Source organism: Brassica oleracea, chromosome C6, assembly GCF_000695525.1.
Source record: "Brassica oleracea var. oleracea cultivar TO1000 chromosome C6, BOL, whole genome shotgun sequence".
Lineage (NCBI taxonomy): Eukaryota > Viridiplantae > Streptophyta > Magnoliopsida > Brassicales > Brassicaceae > Brassica > Brassica oleracea.
Window position 1 is genome coordinate 22,418,280 of NC_027753.1, and position 21,354 is coordinate 22,439,633.

General features: G+C 32.7%; 2 protein-coding genes and 1 long non-coding RNA gene across 4 annotated transcripts; 1 reads left to right on the forward strand and 2 right to left on the reverse strand.

Annotated features, from left to right (window-relative positions):
• Positions 1 to 141: 141 nt before the first annotated feature.
• Positions 142 to 1,937, reverse strand: LOC106300406. Of its 2 annotated transcripts, XR_001262011.1 has the most exons (6): positions 1,546 to 1,937; positions 1,419 to 1,459; positions 1,081 to 1,123; positions 828 to 998; positions 574 to 706; positions 142 to 478 (listed from the first exon to the last, which is right to left on the reverse strand). It is a non-coding gene; the product is annotated as an uncharacterized LOC106300406 (long non-coding RNA). The 2 variants fall into 2 exon arrangements; XR_001262010.1 differs by having other exon boundaries at positions 1,081 to 1,459.
• Positions 1,938 to 2,605: 668 nt separating this feature from the next.
• LOC106300405 (60S ribosomal protein L38) lies at positions 2,606 to 3,609 on the reverse strand. The gene is made up of 3 exons (XM_013736541.1): positions 3,519 to 3,609; positions 3,083 to 3,266; positions 2,606 to 2,826 (listed from the first exon to the last, which is right to left on the reverse strand). The coding sequence occupies exons 1-3, from the start codon at positions 3,519 to 3,521 to the stop codon at positions 2,804 to 2,806; spliced, it is 210 nt and encodes a 69-aa protein (XP_013591995.1). The 5' UTR covers positions 3,522 to 3,609; the 3' UTR covers positions 2,606 to 2,803.
• An 8,236-nt stretch (positions 3,610 to 11,845) lies between these two features.
• Positions 11,846 to 16,203, forward strand: LOC106296976 (protein NLP9-like). Its single transcript, XM_013733238.1, has 7 exons — positions 11,846 to 12,149; positions 12,418 to 13,344; positions 13,488 to 13,526; positions 13,734 to 14,438; positions 14,823 to 14,943; positions 15,014 to 15,373; positions 15,452 to 16,203. Exons 2-7 carry the CDS (start codon positions 12,508 to 12,510, stop codon positions 16,045 to 16,047), a joined length of 2,658 nt encoding a protein of 885 aa, XP_013588692.1. The 5' UTR covers positions 11,846 to 12,149; positions 12,418 to 12,507; the 3' UTR covers positions 16,048 to 16,203.
• The last annotated feature ends 5,151 nt before the right edge of the window (positions 16,204 to 21,354 follow it).

Consider the following 21,354-nt stretch of genomic DNA (forward strand, 5'->3'; position numbering starts at 1 on the left):
ATAAGCCACAAAGAATAGCTCAAGTGTGAACTCTTTTGGTTCTTCAACCCTATTCCACTTGAAATCTTTAAGATACTTGAGAGCTTCTTTAAGTCGCTCTCATGGGGAAAAACATCAAGTGAGAATCACATTTTCATAAACCCAAAAAATATCCTAATAACGAATCGCCTCACCGGCTATTTCATTGTTCTTGAGACGTTGCAAACTTAGTTACAAACATGTGTGTACATTATATAGATGATCCTAACAAAAAAAACCGACACAAAATCGATGATCGAAAGAGATAAACATGAAAAACTTAAAAGATTTTGGGTTGAAAAAAGCACATCAAAATCATCACAATACTTCAAGAACACCTGCACATGTATACATCTACATAGAGATAGCGAAAGAAGAGTTTTAGTACAAACCTTGCCAAGGCCTGCAACTGGCTCACCGCTGGGGATAGGACGCGGACTCACAACATTTGACCACGCACCTACATTTACAGAGTTAAAGAACAAACAATCCAATATACTCTCTTGTTCAATGTGTTAAAAAAATCTTTACAGAAGTCTAAGAAAATTAGTTTACCTGAAAAGCAATCTGCTGTTGTGCATGCAACAATATACTCTCTTGTTCAGGTTGATGTTGCGTTATTCCTTGATTCGCACGTCTCACAGTAAGAGTGTTATCTCCCATTTTGACGCCGCAGCGCACGCAATATCTGTAACAGAGAGATCTTGGTAACTGTTATTTATGTGTTTAAAAAAGTTGTTCACCTATAGACCACCAACACTGAAACTAAAAAAAAATACTTGGTAGAATGGTAAACAGTAAAATCATACCTCAAATATCATGCCATCCAAAGACATTGTGTTACTTGCCTCTTCAAAAGATCGCATCTCCACAAAAGCAAACTTCTCATGGTTTACATAAACATTAACAACAGCATCAACTGGACCAGCAGTGTTTCCACCAACAGCAGTCATAACTTGACTAAATAATGTAGCCACTACCTGCAACATAGGAAAGTAAATCAATGGTAGTATCAAACACTGGGAAAAAGAACCTGTTCATTTGCCGCAGGTGAAAACCCACCAACATAGACTCGGCGAGCATGCCCACCAAGTGTCTTGGATATCTACTAAACCAAAAATCATTAGTTACTAATAGAGGTTCATAAGAATTTGCACACTTGAAACTGAATGAAGTGGATAAGGGATAAAAGTGATTCTGGTAACACCAGAAGCATATTATGTTATCCCAGTGTTCTCCGATACTAAAGTTGCGATTACATGTTGCAACTTTGCCACCAAAGAAAAAAAAAGATGTTGAAAGAAAAAAAGATGCAAACCAAAGCTCAATAGACAAATGATATGAGACTCAATATTCAAAAAAAAAAAAAGAGAAACATAAAACGGAAAAATAGTTCTTACAACTATTGGAATGATCGCTATCCAGAAATAAAGATTTGATCCTGTATTAGCACATCCAAATAAACGCTTAAACCACATAAGAACGGAGTATAAATCAACTGCAATTTGCACGTAGAAGATTACTCACAACTAAAAAGGAGAAAATCAGTAACAAAATCGCCATGGTGGGTGTTGATGCTTCAAAGATATTTTCATTTCTGATTTCGGAGCGGTGAGTCTGTGCATCGCAGGCAACAAACACATTTATAGGCGGAGTTGAAGCGATGACCTTGGATTTATCGGAGAGAGTGGTACAAACTATGTAAATGCTAGGATTAGTGTATTAGATAGACAAAAACCGAAGCCGGTTACAGAGGTGTCACGCCGAATCGACGATGCTGGAGCTGCCGAATCCGAATCGACGACGCTGAAGAGGCAAGCCAAATCGAAGTTTGTGAGATTTGTAGACTCCATGGAGAAAATGAGAAAGGGCAACGTCCAATCTCTCAACTTTCAGATCGTGAAACAGAAACCAAGAAGGTGAAGAGCAAACGGAAATGGGCTTCCTGCGCCATTGACATCAACATTTGGGCTAAAAAAAAAAGAAGCCCAACATTACAAAGCCGTGCTGACGTGTCAAAAAAGACTCTTCTGATTGGACGATTTTCCTATCCTACGTGGATGACCTAACTGAAAAGGACTTTTTTGATTGGACGATTTTCCTATCTACGTGGATGACCTAACTGAAGCTCATATCCCCTTTTATTACTTGCTTGATGATTATTAATACTTAATCAATTTGATGGAAACTTTGAATTGCCAATAGTATGTTGCAGAGCATCTACTTTCTGCCAATACCAATGAGGTTGCTGGCAAAAGCAATGGGGATGAGATTGTACACTATGATTTCAGAGATTTAGCGAAGATGGTAAGGTCTTGGAGTTTCTTGAGGATAGACAAGGAAAGGTAATGAAGCTTGTGGGTGAAGAGAGGAGGTTAAGGGAACCTTGGATTGGAACAGTGTCTCATAATCATATTGCCACTTTGCCAATCAATTAGTGAACAATCTTGCTGTTTATATAGCCTCTTTATTTAAGAACATCAATGAGTACAAAGTAAACAATGCTGCTGACTAAACCATCTCCGTTTAACTTAAAACATCGTTTTGATTAGAGACCATTGGACTGATGTTTTGTGAACCGATGCAGAAGATAGCAATTGAAGTTTTTTTGTTGTTGCAGTCATTGACATCACATGGCAAATAGCAAAATACAAAACCCAGTCTTAAAAATGAAAAGAGAAGAGTCTGAATCATAGTAATTCAAAAGGTAACAAGAAACAAAGTATCCCAAGCGAAAGATATCTCTATAATTCAACGCTGGTGGCATTAACATAGAGCCCTGACTTCAAAGGTCTTGAACACTCAAACCTGAAATAACGAAGTTCCAATAAATAAACTCCCACATTTTCAAATCTACAAAACACATATCACATACTTAACACACATGCTTCCTTACAAGAAGCCAAGACACAGATTCTAAGACTCTTAGAATACAAACTTTCAGACAACTAACCAATACTTATTTGGCAAAATCTAACAAGTATGTTAAATAATCTAAGAGGTTCCAATTAATTGTTAGCAAGTATTTAACGAGTGTAAGGGAGAGAGAGAAGAGACTACGAACCTGGAGGAAGAGACTGCTTAAGCTTATCAGCCTTCTCTTGGTCGAAGACGCAAAGAGTGTAGAGGTACCTAGAGCACCTGACCTTGAACTTGACAATGTCCTTGCTTCTCTTGATCTTCACAGACCTAGCATCCTTCCTTCTCGCTGTCAGAAGGAAGTCTTTGATCTCGTGGATTTGCTTAGGCTGCACGCATATCAAAGTCCAAATACAATCATTTTAATTCGAGAAACTTATTCCAACTTAGAGTAGTGACGAGTATGGCTATCAATCAACAAGATTAATAAGAAATCAAGCAATAAGGTACTACATTTCATAACAAACTCTAGTCGTGTGAGACAAACAATCAAATTCCCAAGAAAAAAAATGACAAAACAGAACTACAGCTTCTCGGTTCTGAAAGAATAACAAGAGCTGAGAGACTACAAGAAGAAGTACCATTCTCGGTTCTGTTTTCGCCGCTGCAACTTCCTTCCACTTAGAGAACCCACCGTCGGAGAAGAAGCTAAATATTCTCTTTAAGAAGCAAAACCCTAGATGAGCAATTTACTCTAATTTCCAAATATACCCCTTAGGCCCAGTAATATAGCTATTGGGTTTAACGGCTCATATTATTGTCCAAATGGTTTTAGTTAGTTGTTTTGCATATTTCAACCTGGAATTTCTTTCTTTTACCCCCCTTCATTATCGTTTTCTCACTGTTTAATCCCAAATTGTTTTTTCCTATCACCTCAACATTCGTCACTATATATTTCAAAATCATAACTAAGATGGAGGGTCTTTTCAGGACGTTTATATACGACTTGATGATTCTCAAAATGTGTGGTCAAATCTCTAAAGAACCTTCGATATGGCTATCATTGAAACCCATGTTGGAGGAAAATGGACATGGAAGCCACCTTCTTCACGTTTATAGGGAATAGATAAATACCAACTTAATAACGTATAAAATATAAGATTTTAGGTGTAGCTTAATAACTTGTTAAAAAACTCCAATTCTCAGTTACAAAAAAAAAAAAAAAATTCCAATTCTTTTGAATCATGATTTTGATAAGTTATATATACTACATGATCGCACTAAATCATTTGAAAAAGTTGGTCATACTATTTTTTTTTTTTTTTGTAATTCTTTAGTTTATTTCTGTGTAATTATTTTCGATATTTTAGCATTTTAAGTGATACCACAACCTCTATATCGTTATTTTGGGAATCATTATCTAATGATCTCCGGAAAATTTATCCAACAACATTTATAAGAGTTTACTTGATTATTTTTCTTTAAATGACAATCTAATAATCGCGTTCCTAGCTTTTCCAATATAAGAAGAAACCGATTGAAAATTGGGTGGTGATGCAACATAACACAAGTGGCAAACTACTGAGCTATCATTATGTATTCAGATTATATAAAATTCTTATTATATATTAAAATTATGTAACGTTAAACAAAGGGGAAATGCCGAATTAGGTTAGTCATCAATCTATCATTTGTTGTGTTAGAAAGCGACCAACGTTACAAGTTGACATTACCTGGAAATGAATTATAGTAGAAATCTTCTCCTTCGACCTAAACCTTTGATGATACTGGCATTAATTATCAGTTTTATTAGAGATTACTACATTTTATAACCTTTTTTTTTGCATGTTTGTGTGAGAGGACTTGTTTTTATAAATCAAATAAAATAAATGGTACACCTGTTATAAAGATGACACGATCTGAATATACCTTGACATCGAACATAGACTAAAATACCATTTAACAAAAAAGTAAGCACCTTCTTTTCTTCTTTTGTCGACAAAGACCTTTATTTAGATATGGTAAAATACTTGAACAAATATATGTAAGAAAATCACATTAACCAAATACATGTATAAGACAAGTAAATAGTGTAATTAGATCGGACCGTTTCAACCCTATCTCGTGTGATGCTTTTTTTGTTCACCTATCTCATGTATAGATCTTGTCGATCACCCAATATTACATGCCGACACAACAGCAAACGAGTTATGTATTGTGATTCCTAAACCACATAATTAATGCAAAAACATAAACTACTCACACTAACATATGTATTTTTAAGAAAAAAAGAAGATTTTACAGCAAATAGAGGAACTAGCACACAGACCTATAGCTAAGAAGAGACGTGGGTATCTTTGTATATTGTTGAAAGATTCCACGTATATATGGAGGAGATAAGGAATCTTAAAAGAGAATCCTAAACTTCAAAGAAGAATGAACGGACAGAATTCAGCATATCTTAACTTAAGGAATCTATTTTAAGGAGAGAATCATGTAACGACAAGAGGGAGTGGGTCATTAGTGACATAAGCGAATATTTTAACTTATAATTGTATATTTTAGGTTAGAGTGCCAGAATATATAATCATGGTATATATGTCATGGTCCCCATTACATTACTACTTTGGTGTTCTCGATGAATCTACATGTATTTTATATTTCTCTACCTCAACAATGATGCAACATAAACAAATGTTAAACAGCAATAATCTTAAACTTATGTGAAATACGATGTTATTACTGATCTAAAGTCACTTGTAATAAAATGTCGCATATCTTTTTCTAACAAAGCTTTCTAAAATAGTTTGGACTTTGGTGTTTGTGAATGCTAATTAGCGCCTAGAACTACGACGTCATTAATAGACTAGGTAAACATATACAATTGGAGAAAACCACCCTTAAAATCCTGAATTTTCAACTTAAAACCCCCAAAAAAAATTTAACTTATGTTTGAGCCAAACAAATCTTCAATTTTTTAAATATTAGTCATTTTAACTTTCATATTTTATTTATTCGGCCATTTAAAGAACTCGAATAGTCAACTGTCAAATTCGTTATACCCAATACAACATCATTTTTTTTAACGTCTGATTAATTATGTTATTACAACGATGAGAAATATTACATAGACGATTCTACAGCTGACAATTCTACCATCATATGAGAATGCACGTCTGCCTGCATCACTCCGAGCCGCTCTATGAGATTCATGTTTGATGATATGCCTTTGCACCATGTTGAAGACCTCTTGTAACCCTTTTTCTCCATGATCTGCATAATTTGCGTTTTCTGGGTTTGAACCCCTGGTGTAAAAGCATTAATGAACCCTTAGTCAAACCACTGGACTAAGGGGGCTTCCACATACAACATCATTTAAAAAAAAAAAATCATTTTGTTTAAGAAAAAATCCAAATTGATTTCGTCTTCCTTACTCAAAAACTTATTTCCCAATTCGATTTTATCTTTCCCAAATCGAATTCAGTGGGGCTATCACTGATGAAGACAAGCAATGGAGATTTCTCTGGCAATAAATAATGATTCTCATCAATTTGATAAAGTCGAATTGTCACGTCGGAGTGTCAAATTGTCACGCCGGAGAAACCACCATTGCTTGGCTTCATCACAGATTGCTTCTGAAACCGATTTTGCGTAAGATGAAATTGAACTAGGGATTATGTTTTCGAGTGAGAAAGATGAAACTGATTTGATATTTTTCCTAAACAAAATAATTTTTAAAACAACCTCATATTGGGTTTTATGGTGCCATTGTTCGAGTTTACAATTGACTATTCAAATTTTCTAAATGGATGAGTCAACAAAATATAAGAATTAAAACATCCAATATTTAAAATTTGAAGAATTGTTTGACTCAAACAAGAATTGAAATAGTTTTGGCTTTAATTTGAAACAAAATTTTGACATGCGCGTCTGCGCGGATGTATTTAAAAAAAATATGATGCTATTTTTTTTATGTCACTATTTAGGGTTGGGCAAAAAAAAAATCGAATTTGAAGAACCGAACCGATCCCAATCCGAATTAGTAGTACCAAATCCGAACCGAAATTGATTAAATATATGAATTATTCAAAATTTTGGTATTAGAAGAACTGAAACCTAATCTGATCCGAACCGAAATATTTTAGGTATCCAAAATAGATTTATATACTTATATATATATTAATTATCTTTAGATTTCATATATACATATATATATATGATAATTTTAAGTTCGTTTAAATACTTGAAAATATATAAAAATAATCAAACGTAAATATCTAAAATAGTTAAAATATACTCAAAACTCCAAAGATACTTAAATAATTATTAATGGGCAATTCTCTCGAATAACCACTTTTAAGTTTTTGTCACAAAAATAGCTCTCAAAAAAGAAAATGACCAAAATAGCCCATTTTTATTTTGAAAATTTTAATATTTATTTTTTATTTTTTTTAAATTTGAAACCTTATCCCCAAAACCCCACCCATTAACTCTAAACCCTAAGTATATATTAGTTAACCCTAGGGTAAAAATGCATTTTTACTCTTTAATAAAATTTATTTTGGTCATTTTCTTCATTGGAAGCTATTTTTGTGACAAAAATGTAAAAAGGGCTATCCTAGGAAATTTCTCATTATTAATTATCTATCCAAATATTTAAACCAAACTAATTTATATGTTAAGTTAGGTACTCTGACATATGTTATTCAAATTTATATGCAATATATTCTATTTTTTTATATATTTTTTAAAAATTAAAGCATATAATAATTTTGTTTTAAATAATTTAAATTGGTTATCCAAATCCGAACCGAATCCTCAAATATCTGAACCGAACACGAAATCCCAAACAGATCCGAAAACAAACCCGAACTCCCTCCCCTAATCACTATTATATATCCTATATGTGTCATCATAAGTTACAAAAATATGTGTTATCATATAATTAATCGTATTTTATACGTACCATCAAATAATTAATCTTGTAATTAATAATATTTTATACGTACAATCATATAAATAATCACATATTATATATTTTTAAATTTCAATGTGAAATATAAAAACCATAATTTAAGTTGGTGTTTGAAATTGAGTTTTGTATTGTATTTTTCTTATATATATTGAAATTTTTTTTATAATGGTTATTGGAAAATATGTTTGTAAAAATCAATTTATGAATATATGAATATTTTTGAATGAATTTTTGATATAAATTAATTTTAAATTATTATTTTGATTTGAATATGTATATCAAATAACATAAGCCCATTACTTTTTAATATAATGTAATGGACTTCCAATTTTTTTAATAGCATAAGTCCATTATTTTTTCTCCTAACTTACTGCTATCAATGTTTCCAAACAGCATTATATTTATTTTTTTAGTACTATCAATGTTGTCAAACAAAACCTAAAGTATTTCTACTTTAATAAGATAGATTTCAGAGTTTTAAGGCGGTTTTTTCTGTACATTAGTTAAAAGTAGACCTTGTTATTTAATGGTTTTGTACTAATAACGTTTATCTTTGTTAATTCTATAAATTAAAACTATCTTAAAGAACTAAAATTGAAGATGGAGTCTGAAGATGACTTTGTGTGTGGAAATAATCCTTTGGTATTTTTTTTTTGGTATTCTCATATTGAAATGTATCAACCAATTGATTATTGTTTGATTCATCGGTAGTGGACAATTAATATACTGTTGCCGACAGTCGCTCCAATACCATGGGAGATCAAGTAAATTATAAATTAATACGTGATCTGATTATTTTAAGAGATGCGTAAACACAATGATTTAGGTTTACGATCATCTTTGTTGGTTTTTACATTATTCCTTTTTATACCATATTTTAAATTAACGATTGTGCAAAATTCAAGTTTTATGACGACATAAAGCATTAAGCAACACAAACAGATCGACTTTTTTGCTAACACAAAAAGAAAAGCGAAGTAGATTTCAGAGTTTTAATGGCGGTTTTCTCTATACATTAGTTAAAAGTAGACCTTGTTATTTAATGGTTTTGTACTAATAACGTTTATCTTTGTTAATTCTATAAATTAAAACTATCTTAAAGAACTAAAATTGAAGATGGAGTCTGAAGATGACTTTGTGTGTTGAAATAATCCTTTGGTATTAAAATCAGTTGCAAAAAAAAATAATCCTTTGGTATTCTCATATTTAAATGTATCGACCAATTGATTATTGTTTGATTCATCGGTAGTGGACAATTAATATACTGTTGCCGACAGTCGCTCCAATACAATGGGAGATCAAGTAAATTATAAATTAATACGTGATCTGATTATTTTAAGAGATGCGTAAACACAATGATTTAGGTTTACGATCATGTTTGTTGGTTTTTACATTATTCCTTTTATACCATATTTTAAATTAACGATTGTGTGTATCAACTCTGAGAAAGAGTAGAGAAAGAAAATAGATCTAAGATTGGGTCCGGCGAGCGGCCGGCGCGTGAGCGTGCGTGCCGTCGCCGGAGCCCTTCGAGCTACCGTAAAAGATGTTGGTCCTTCGCTTCTCTTTCGTCTCTTCTGACCTCCGCCTTGTTTGAGCTATGATTCAGGTCCCAGCCGTGGCGGATCTGCTTCTGGAGTAATGGCGCGGTCGTGTGCAGGTTTGGCGCGGTGAAGCTAGTCGTCTTGCCATTTGATGTTTTATTTCCGGGAGGTGGAGGTTCCTACAGCTCCGTCGCCGCTGGTCCTTGTCTCCGGGAGGTGGAGACTTCCTCAACTCCGCCGTCGTCGGTTCTGTCTCCGAGGGGTGAAGGCTCTCTCAGTCTTGCGTCGCCGGCTTTAGGTGTTTCAGTTCGTTGGATCGGTTTTGGATCCCGCTTGTGGCTAGTGTGTGGTTCTCGGTTCGTGGTTCCAAGTGGTTCACGATTTTGTTCAGTCGGATGAGATCTCGATTGGATCGATGAAGCTCTCCGAAGTGAAGACAAAGCGTGAAAGAGAAGAGTTGGTTGCGATGGAGGCTTTCCGGTATTCTGAGCACCAGGTTTGCGGTGGTGTAGCTCCGGCAAAGTCTTGAAGCGGTGACGGTCAAGTTGAGGCGGAAGAGACGCGTGTCGTCCCGACGGTGTTTATCCTTACACGTGTCCGGCTTCCTTGACGCGTGGGCCTACCGAAGTCGTCCGGTTCGTTTTGTTTTGGGCCACAGGCCCATTTAACTTATCTTATTTGGCCCGTAGGGTTTTGGATTTCCTGATGTTTGTTTTGTTGGGCTTCGGCCTTGTAGTTGGGTTTGATCCCGTTTCATTAATATTAAAAACTTGGCGAAAAAAAAAAAATTAACGATTGTGCAAAATTCAAGTTTTATGACGACATAAAGCATTAAGCAACACAAACAGATCGACTTTTTTGCTAACACAAAAAGAAAAGAGAAGTAGTTATTTTGCTATTTAAAGTCCTTTTTGTCAGCTTTATTCTAATTATAATCGTTGTTGTTTTATATGGAAAAGAGGAGAAAGTGACAGCTCTCTCTCACTGATTGAGTTAATGAATGAGAGAAGTGACGTCAGATTACGCAAAGCCATGGCTACGAAATCTAACAGCTGCACACGTGTCACTTTTCTAATCCACTGCAGACTAAAGTTATCCTTCTGTCTAAAACTCCTTTTAGACCATCTCAATGTGTTTTTCTATTTTCCTAAAAAACGAATAACTTTACAATAAAAATAAAATTTACTATAATGTATCATTTTTTTGTCAACACTATAATGTATCACTTAAACAACTTTTTCCCTATATTTTAAAATAAAATTGAAAAATAATGTTATTTTTTCTAAAAATATTAAATAACATTAAAATAGATTGAAATAAATTTACCTTTAAATCAATAAGAGAATCATTCCCAAAAATCTACTTATGAAAAATTGTTATACTTTTTTATTAACTAATTATTTTTTTGTCCTACTTTATATTTTTCTAATTATATAATATTTAATGCATTTAATTAATCGTAACAGTTTTTAATTAGTACTTGACGAACTTAATTTTTAATTATTACTCGACTAACTTTGGTGAACCAAGTTTATAAATCATTTTTTGGACGCATACTAACTGGACTAAAGAATTATTATACATATATAAAAATTCAATTTACTAAAATATCATCATTTCTAAATATATTTTTTCTCTAAATAAAAAATATATTACTAAAATTTAATATATTTTTTCTCTAAATAAAAAAGCTTGCATTAATTTGGTATTCGAATATATGTTTTGGTATTTCGAATATTTAATATTCGAAAATGCCCAAAATGGATCCTAAAACTCGAAAATACCTAAAAATATTCAAATACCCAAAATTTTATCCAAAATTTGATATGAGGACTTAAAACTGCCAAAATATTTACCCGAATACCTGAATTATATATTTGAAAATATGAAATTGTACCTTAAACTCGAAACTATAACCGCAAACTCTAATCCGAAACATGAAAAAATATTTGTAATACCAAAACATACTATAATACTCAAATATAAGTATACAACTAATTTATACAAGAAATTTTGGATATTTCAAATATCTAATGAGATCTCGGGTAGGACTAGACCCGAAGACCAAATAGGTATTTTAGCCTAGATTTGCCTAATCGAATATGTATTTTTTAGTATGTTTTGATTCAGATTTCTTTAGAGTAAAATGTTCAAGCGAAAAACTAACATATATTTATATTTTTTTTAATTATAGTTTAAAGAATGAAAGCGCAGATCAAAGTCTAGTACTACTATTAAAAACAAATATAGAAATAAATAGCTCTTAACTTTTTTCATAGTTCTCTAAATACTTATTTCTCTCATCTAATTATATTATTACATGAAAATAAAATAAATATCACATACTTTTCTCATTATTACCTCATATGAGGTGGTGGGGTCGATGAGCAAAAGCCTTGTTATTTACGGCTCAGTGAGTCATACACACGCCAAAAGCAGAGAACAACACATACAAACACCATTAAAATAATAAGGAACCTCGAAGAATCTCTCCTCCATTAATGGAACCATCTCTCTCTACGCTGATGTAGTTCCCACGAGCTTCAGAGCAAGCTTGTACCGCAATTTCCTCTAACAGAAACCATATCGGCTAGTATATACAGTCCTGAGTATATATATTTTATTAAATAAGTATCTTCTTTTTTATATATTCCTCGGTGGCTTAAACCTTTCTCTCCCACAATACCACTCAAAGTCAAGGCTTCACCTCCTTGAAACTCTCCTACAGTCTCTTATATTGCTCGAGGCTCCAGGTTCAGCTCTAGAACTCATAAGTTCGTTTCTTTGTTTTCTTTAATGGTGTTTGTTTACTTTGAATCCCTCCTGAATGTTGCGCTGTTGCTTCCGCGTTAGTCGACCATACAATAGTTTAATTCTTGGATTTAAGGATTTATTTATTTTCATTTCCTTGCGGTGAAGTTTGTCTTGTTTAGTTTTGGAGATAGAGCATAAGTTGTTGGGAACATAAACAATAAGTGAATCTAGTCTGGTGTTTTGTGGTTTATTCCTTGTCTTCTGTAGAATACGCATGAAAACTGAACCAAACTGATAAAACATCGGTTTTACTAGGAAACCAAACTTTGTCCTTGTGTCAGTCTAATCATCAAAAGAATGGATAACACTTCTCCAGATATTCCAGCTGAAGAAATGGATGGTTGGGTTAAGAATCTGATCTCTGAAGAAGACATGTTTAGCTCTTCTTCAAACCTTGTGAACTTTGAATCTTTTGGTTCTTGGTGCAACACTCCTTCCGCTTCTGATATCTTGTTCACTCAATACGGCTTAACCAACTCTCAATCCACTACGCCTACGCCTTTTGGAGGTTTCACTGCATTACCTGCAGAGTTTTCTCCTTCTTTCCATGGTTTAGAAAGGTGTTACGTTGGCGAAAAAAGACCGGTGCAGGAGATGAGCTCTCAAGTTCATTACCTATCAGGTAAAAGAAGCAAGAGTAGTGCAATAGAGTGTAGTGTTCCAAGGTCATTGAGCTACTCACTTGATGAGAAGATGCTTAAGGCATTAAGTTTATTTATGGAGTTCTCTGGAGAGGGTATACTGGCTCAGTTCTGGACTCCTGTTAAGTCTGGAGATCATTACATGCTTAGTACTTGTGATCAGGCTTACTTGCTTGACTCGAGGTTATCTGGATACCGTGAAGTGTCGAGAAAGTACACATTCTCTGCAGAGACAAGCCAATACTCTTCTCCGGGTCTTCCAGGGAGAGTCTTTATCTCCGGAGTTCCTGAGTGGACTTCAAACGTGATGTATTACAAGACAGCTGAGTATTTAAGGATGAAGCATGCGCTAGATAACGATGTTCGTGGCTCCATCGCAATTCCTGTTCTTGAAGCATCTGGTTCATCTTGTTGTGCTGTCCTTGAACTTGTGACATGCAGGGAGAAACCAAACTTCGATTTGGAGATGGACTCTGTTTGCCGTGCTCTCCAGGTTAACTCACCTTCTCTCTCTCTCTCTGCTTCTCTTCTGTGTCTTTGCTTGTTCTTGTGGTGTTCCCTGATGTCATTATGTGTGATGAACATCATATGAAACAATGATGGCAGTGTGATTCATGTTTTCTTTATCTTTGTCAGGCTGTGAACTTACAAACATCGACTATTCCACGCCGCCAGGTACATCTTCTGAACCAAGCAAACACAAATGGGTTTTATTTTTAGCTTCTCTGCCTAAATCTATTAGTGTGTAAGAATATAAGCTCTCCTATCAAAAATTTAGATGAGATATGACTAATATATAAGGAACTTGAACTGATCCATTTATCGTCAATTGGTTTTAAGTTGGACGTTGAGGAAACTTAGCATAGTGTGTGTGTTTTTCAGTACCTTTCAAGCAACCAAAAAGAAGCTTTGTCTGAGATAAGAGATGTCCTTCGAGCAGTGTGCCATGCACATAGGCTGCCTCTAGCTCTAGCTTGGATCCCCTGTAGCTACTCCAAGGGAACCAACAATGAGCTGGTCAAAGTCTATGGGAAACAATCAGATGAGAATTCTATTCTTTGCATAGAAGAGTCTGCATGTTATGTGAATGACATGGACATGGAATGCTTTGTAATTGCCTGCATGGAGCATTTTCTGAGCAAAGGGCAAGGAGTTGCAGGCAAAGCACTCATATCAAACAAACCGTCTTTCTCATCCGATGTAAAGACATTTGATATCAGCGAGTACCCTCTTGTTCAGCATGCTAGAAAGTTTGGTCTTAATGCTGCAGTTGCTACCAAACTAAGGAGCACGTTCACTGGAGACAGTGATTATATACTTGAGTTTTTCTTACCTGTTAATATGAAGGGAAGATCAGAACAACAGCTTTTGCTGGATAGTCTCTCTGGTACGATGCAGAGAATATGTCGGACTCTGAGAACTGTTTCAGATGAAGTTGGACTTTGGAGTGGAGACAGAATGTTAAATCTTACACAAACTACTGTTTCAGAAGGAAGTTTTCAGACAACATTGCTTGATACAGATGTCAACTATAGTAGAAGTATCTTCGCGAGTGATATAGCAGGTTCTCATGGAACTCTTCAACAGGTATATGATGTGGCTGATTCGTTTATGCTCTACATTTGATAATGGCAGGTAGATGTATAGGATGACTGGGTTTTTTCTCTTACATATTCTTGATTTTAAAAGTAACTTAAATCTTTGTGCACCAGCAAAAAGTCATATTCGTTACCAGTATGCCTTTTATGATTAAGAAAATAACTTTGTTAGATAGGAATGTTTTTCTAAAGGAAAAAAGAATATCGGGTGTTCAAACTGTATAAATACGGGTCTAAAGGATTGTAGATATTTATTCACATGATCAATATGCAAACTCGGGTATATATCTCAATGTGTTTCTCTCTTAAATTTCTTTGCTTTTTTCAAGGTTAATTTGCGTTTGTTCACGACATATAAACACATATTTTGTAGGAAACTAGCGGAGCTAGAAGACCAGAGAGGAAGAAAAGCAGCACAGAGAAGAATGTGAGCTTAAACGTTCTCCAACAGTACTTCTCTGGGAGCTTAAAGGATGCTGCAAAGAGTCTTGGTGGTAAGAATAAGTGTTCATTGCTTGTTTCCCTTACTAACTTTTCAGTTTCTGACATGGATGCTTTCTTTAGTTTGTCCGACTACACTCAAACGGATATGCAGACAACACGGAATCATGAGGTGGCCATCTCGCAAGATTAACAAAGTGAATAGGTCACTGAGGAAAATACAGACAGTGCTGGACTCTGTCCAAGGTGTAGAAGGAGGACTAAAGTTTGACTCAGCGACAGGCGAGTTCATAGCAGTTGGCTCTCTTGTTCAAGAGTTTGATACTCAAAAGAGTCTACCATGTCATCATGACGATGCATTTTTAAAGAGACAGTGTGATATGGATGAAGATGTGTCTTTAGAGCTTTTGAAAGTCAAATCTCATGATGGTGGGAAGGTTAAGTTGGAGGATAGTGTTGAAACAAATGAAGCAAGACCTGCAGGTAAGTGAACCTATTTGGATAAGCTATTAGAATTGGTGAAGACTGAAGAGTCTAATAAGCTATTTTTAATGTTCTCAGGATCTTTGATGGAGCCATGGGTAAGCAAACAGTCTGGCTTGAACTATAGTGATGATTTTGATATAGGGACAAGGAGTGCAGATGTAAAGAAGGATAAAGACCTTGGTGTCCGTAGGTGCCTGAGCTCTCTAGCACTTGCTGAACCAAACCCATCTATCTCAAGTAGCATGTCAGATTCATCAAATGGTTCCGGAGCAGTTCTTGTTAGAAGTTCATCTACTTCCATGGAACAAGATCATAACCAAACATTCAGAACTCATAACAGTAGCAGCGAGAGTAGATCATTACTGACTGTTAAAGCAACTTATAGAGACGACACTATACGTTTCAAGCTAGATCCATATGTGGTTGGGTGTTCTCAGCTATACAAAGAGGTTGGTAAGCGTTTCAAGCTGCAAGAGGGTGCGTTTCAGTTGAAATACTTGGATGACGATGAAGAATGGGTGATGTTGGTTACAGATTCTGATCTTCAAGAATGTTTAGAGATATTAAACGGTATGAGGAAACATACGGTGAAGTTTTTGGTCCGTGATATACCTGGTGCTGCAATGGGAAGTTCAGGAGGTAGCAACGGGTACCTCGGAACAGGTTTCTAGCATCTGTGTTATAACCACATATATAGTATCATATATAGAAACACATTATTATCTATGTTTGGTCTGACATGTAGAAAAACAAAAGATATGTGTAGTGGAGTTGAAAGAATGTATATAATCATAGAAAGACAGATATAAGATTGCATTTTGGCTTCAAAATAAGTTGTAGAAGTAGATCTTGAATGAATATATTGGCTTGTCTTGGCGTTCCTGGTACCATACTTTGCATAACTAGCAGACATCGTTTGAAAGGGTTTTCCCTATCCTTCTTCTCTGAACTGAAACCGTTAACGTTGAATAAATCAGAAGAAATTTTTAATACAATAATCAAATGAATCAAAATTTCAATATATACGATTATTTTTTTTATAAATTAATAAACTCAAAAAACTAATAAATATTTTTGATTTTGAATTAAAGATTTTAAATTATAATTACAACTAAATATTTAGTAAGATAATAAATTTTAGAAAAGCTTTATGCAAATATATGCTCTCACTAATATTATTGTACTAGATGATTTTTCCGTGCTCATGCACGAATATAAATATTTCAAAAGTAAATATACTATAATAATCGATTGCTATTTACTTATAATTTTAAATTAATCTATAATTTGTATGCATCATTTATAATAATAATATTATATTACTTTAATTATACATATGATTTTATATATGTTATATCCAATCGGTTTTGTTGTCTTTACAGTCGATTTAGTTATCATTTGGATAAATTAGATTGCATCTCTGAATTCAACTATAATGTTTTTTAAGGGTTATTTCAAAAATGACTCAAAATTTCAAGTCAAACATAAAAATAACATATGATTTTTTTGAAACTTTGTTTTGTCTTATTCACTCTAGAAGTTTTAGTTATTCACGAAATTGCCATTATTTTTTTCGAAAATAAAGCTTTTACCTTACCATCCTCATCTTTACCAAATATTTACAACTTTGCCATTGACATCAATACCTCAACCACCATGAACTACCAAATTGAGAGTGTTAATGCCCTAAAGTTTTGATTTTTTTCTCATATTTTCTCATTTCCTATCCACACAAACCAGATATCTTACACTTTCTCTCAAAATTCATTAATTAAACTGAGGATTTTGATTACAAATTATGTAAGGTTCATAAGCTCACGATTCTTGGTGATTAACGAGTAGGTAGCTGTTGTGGTGAAGTTCTGGGTGATTGGAGAAACCACGCAAGTCATCTCACGAGTTCAAGGTATGAAATCGCAAACTACATTTTAATTTTCAGATCTGTTCGGCGAAGAAGACTTTTTTAGAAGTCTTCTGGTCAATGCATAGGTTGGTTTTTCAATTGACATTTTGTGTGTTCTTAATAGAAGACTTCCCTAGAAGTCTTCTAACTTTCTTTTGTAAACAAAAAATTTCTAAATTCCCAGATAAACAGGTTACTTATAAATTTGACCGAAGTTGGTGAGAAATTTGACTTTTTGTACCTAGAGAAAACTTCTACAAAAGTCTTCTAAAAGTCTTCCTTAAGTATTCTCAATGCCGGAAGATGTCCGCGTGGACTACTTTTGGAATTAAAAAATAATAGTAAAATATTTAATATCAATGAGAAGAGTTCTTTTGAAGTCTTCCGTCGATGACTTCAAAAGAAGTCTTCTACGTAAATCCTTATTAAACTTCAAATTTATCCAAAATTAAAATGAATTTTTAATATCTTCTTACTAATTCATGTTTATTAGTCAATATTGGGACTACTAAGTCGAATTTATAACTTAATTGGTGATAATTATGAAGTTACAAACATTGATGTTTAATAATTTTTCTAGCTAATCGGAAAAGCCTTCTGTAAGTCTTCCTCATAGAAGACTTGTAGAAGACTTCATAAGAAGTCTTCTCCGATGATTTTATTTTATTAATTTGATGTTCTGTGTTTGTGTTGTCTTCCTCATAAGATACAATTTTTTTAATTTTCATGAGATTTAAAATTTCAACTTTCACTTAAAATTCAATTTTGATCTTTTGTGAATTTGACTAAGATTTCTTGAGAAGTCTTCTCTCTTAGTTTTAGCAAATTTTATTAAGCTTTTGTGTTGTGTTGTTTTGTTTTGTTATGTGTGGGTAGAATGATTAAATTATTTTTTGATATGTTTCATCAATAACTTTAATAAAGTCAAGTACTTTTGGCAAAACATGAACATTTTTACCATTCTTTTGATTAACATCTCTTAAAGTTTACAAAATAATTCACAACTAAAATATTACACATATAAATCATAAAAAGATCATAAAAACAATAATTACACAGCTAGATATTATTCCTCAACATAGATAAACTTGGGCTCCACTTCACATCATCTCTTTGTACCACTTTGGGCAGAAGACTTTGGAAAACTTTCTGAAGACTTCGTGGGAAGTCTTCTAGAATAAAATACATTAGAAGATTTCCCAAGAAGTCTTCCGAGAGTTTTTCGAGAGTCTTCCAAGAATTATCCCATAAGTCTTCCAAAATCTGTTTCGGATCTGAAAAATCTGCATATTCAAAAGCATTCAAATGACTTCAAAATAGAGAAGACTTCAAAAATAATTTTTTAGATAATAAACAAAACAGTCACATTAGGTTGGATCTATAATTTTTTAGAATCTAATATATAAAATACACAAAATACATATCCAAAATTTATACCACTTTAGGCAGAAGACTTCTGAAGAATTTCTGAAGACTTCGTGGGAAGTCTTCTAGCATAAAATGCATTAGAAGAATTTTAAAGAAGGCTTCTGAGAAGTCTTCCGAGAGTCTTTTGAGAGTCTTCTGAGAAGTTTTTCAAAGTTTCTCAGATTTGGAAAAACTTGCAAATTCAAAAACATTTGAATGACTTCAAAACAGAGAAAAACTTCAAAAATGAAAATTTTATGCTTAAAAAATAAATAAAACAGTCACACTATGTTGAATCTATAGGATTTTAGAATCTAACATATAAACACACACATAAATTCATATCCAAAATTTAGAGATCTACCTTTGAAAGAGTGAAAGATGAGAATTATGTAATGAAAAACCTGCAAAAATAAGATAAATTAGCGAGAAGACATAAGAAAAATTGAGAAATGGATATAAAGTTTGATGTTTTGATGTTCAAAGATATTAGAGAGAAGTTGGAGAGTTTTAGAGTGAGAAACATTACATTTTGTTGCAGTCATTTGAGAGGAAAAAAGAAAATGTGTAAATTTTCTTTATATATGGAGACAAAAATTTCAAATAGGTTAAATATTTTTAACCCAGAAGACTTATGCAAGACTCATGGAAGACTTATGTAAGACTCATGGAAGACTCATGTAAGACTCATGGAAGACTTATGAAAGACTTTGATTTAGGCGGGAAACCTAAATTATTCCAAAATTTAGGCGGAAACCCAAAATTTTACTTAAATTTAGGCGGAATGTGTCGGAAGACTTTTTTTTTTAAGTTTTCTGTGAGTCTTCTAGACCCTAAGATAAAATAACTATGCAAAAAAAACCTTTTTAAACTTAAAAAAAACTTAGAAAGTGTTTAAATCAAATTATTAGATAGTTACTAAACATATATAGGTCTATTTGAAAAAGGAAAAAAAATGAAGATAAGATTTCAAATCTAACCCTAAAGATACTAACAATACTATAACATATGTTACCAAACCCTAAACCAGTGACTCATAAACCAATCTACATTCGCTCATCTAATTCAATTTCAGATAAACTAAATTTACATCATTGAAAAATGTTTATTATTCCATGATTTCAAATTTTAACCCATGAAAATATTTTTTATAAAAATTTTAAATTATTTTTAAGATCTAACCATGAGAAGACTTTCTCTGGAAGACTCGTGGAAGACTTATGGAAGACTCTTGGAAGACTTATGGAAGACTTTGATTTAAGAGGGAAACCTAAATCATTCCAAAATTCAGGCGGAAACCATAAATTCTACTAAAATTTTGGCGGGATGTGTCTGAAGACTTCTTTTAAAGTCTTATGTGAGTCTTCCAGACCCTAAAATCAATTAACTATGCAAAAAAACACTTTCTTAGACTTAAAAAAAAAACTTAAAAAGTGTTTAAATCAAGTTATTAAATTACTAAACATATATGGGTCAATTTGAAAAAAAAAAAAAATGAAGTTAAGATTTCAGAATCTAACCCTAAAGATACATACAATACTATAACATATGTTATCAAACCCTAAACTAATGACTCATGAGCCAATATACATTCACTCATCTATGTTGAAAATAATTCAATTTCAGATGAACTAAATTTACATCATTGAGAAATATTTATTATTACATGATTTCAATTTTTTACCCATCAAAATATTTTTTATAAAATTATAAAATTATTTTTAAGATCTACTGAACGAGAAGACTTACAAAGAAGTCATCATAGAGAAGAATTACAAAGAAGTCTTCTCTAATGGAGGGTTATAATGGTAAAATTGAATACTGTTTTTTTTTGTTTGTTCATAAGGGGGCTGTTGTAATTTCACTAGGCTTTTGGGTTAGTTTTGCATTTGATTGAATATGGAGTACACTTTTGTATTCAAAATCAAGTTTTGAGTCATTTTTGGCAAATCTCCCCATTTTTTATGCTAACTATATTAAAATTTTGTTTAATTTCTTATTTGCATTTAAGTGGTTGTTGTTTTAGAAATGTAAATATATTTTATGAAGATTATGTGTAACTTAAGATATATTGTGCTTATAAAGATAATATTCTAAAGTCTGATGTATATATATAAATTTTATTAAAGAACTAAATTATAACAGTGCATTAATATTTTATTTTCATTTTTAATATGTTTTGAGTTTTCCTATGATTTATATTTATAAAATAAATTACTATTCTTATAAAATTATATATTCTTATCGTAGTTAAATCTATGATTTTAGGTATAAGTTGGATTAGTCGAGTCACTCATGTTGTGAGTACATTGAGTTACATATATTCTTTCAAATTCAAAATGAAGTATAGTTATTATTATTATAATTAAGTCAAATCAAATCGATTTTTTTATCGTTGAAATGTCAATGTATTTTCATAATATTTATCAAATTATATGTTGATGTTTTTTAAAAAATATTAGAAAAATAAAGCAATGATCAATAGAAAGTTACATGTATAAGTAGCTGATACATTTATGGAAGTTCATGAACACATATCAATATTACAATAATAAAAATATTTTATAAATTATAAATAATTTTATGCCTTTGATTTATTGAATGGAAACTCAAATTTATTTAAATAATCTTAAAATGAGAATTCAGATTTGCTTTGGTATTTTGATAA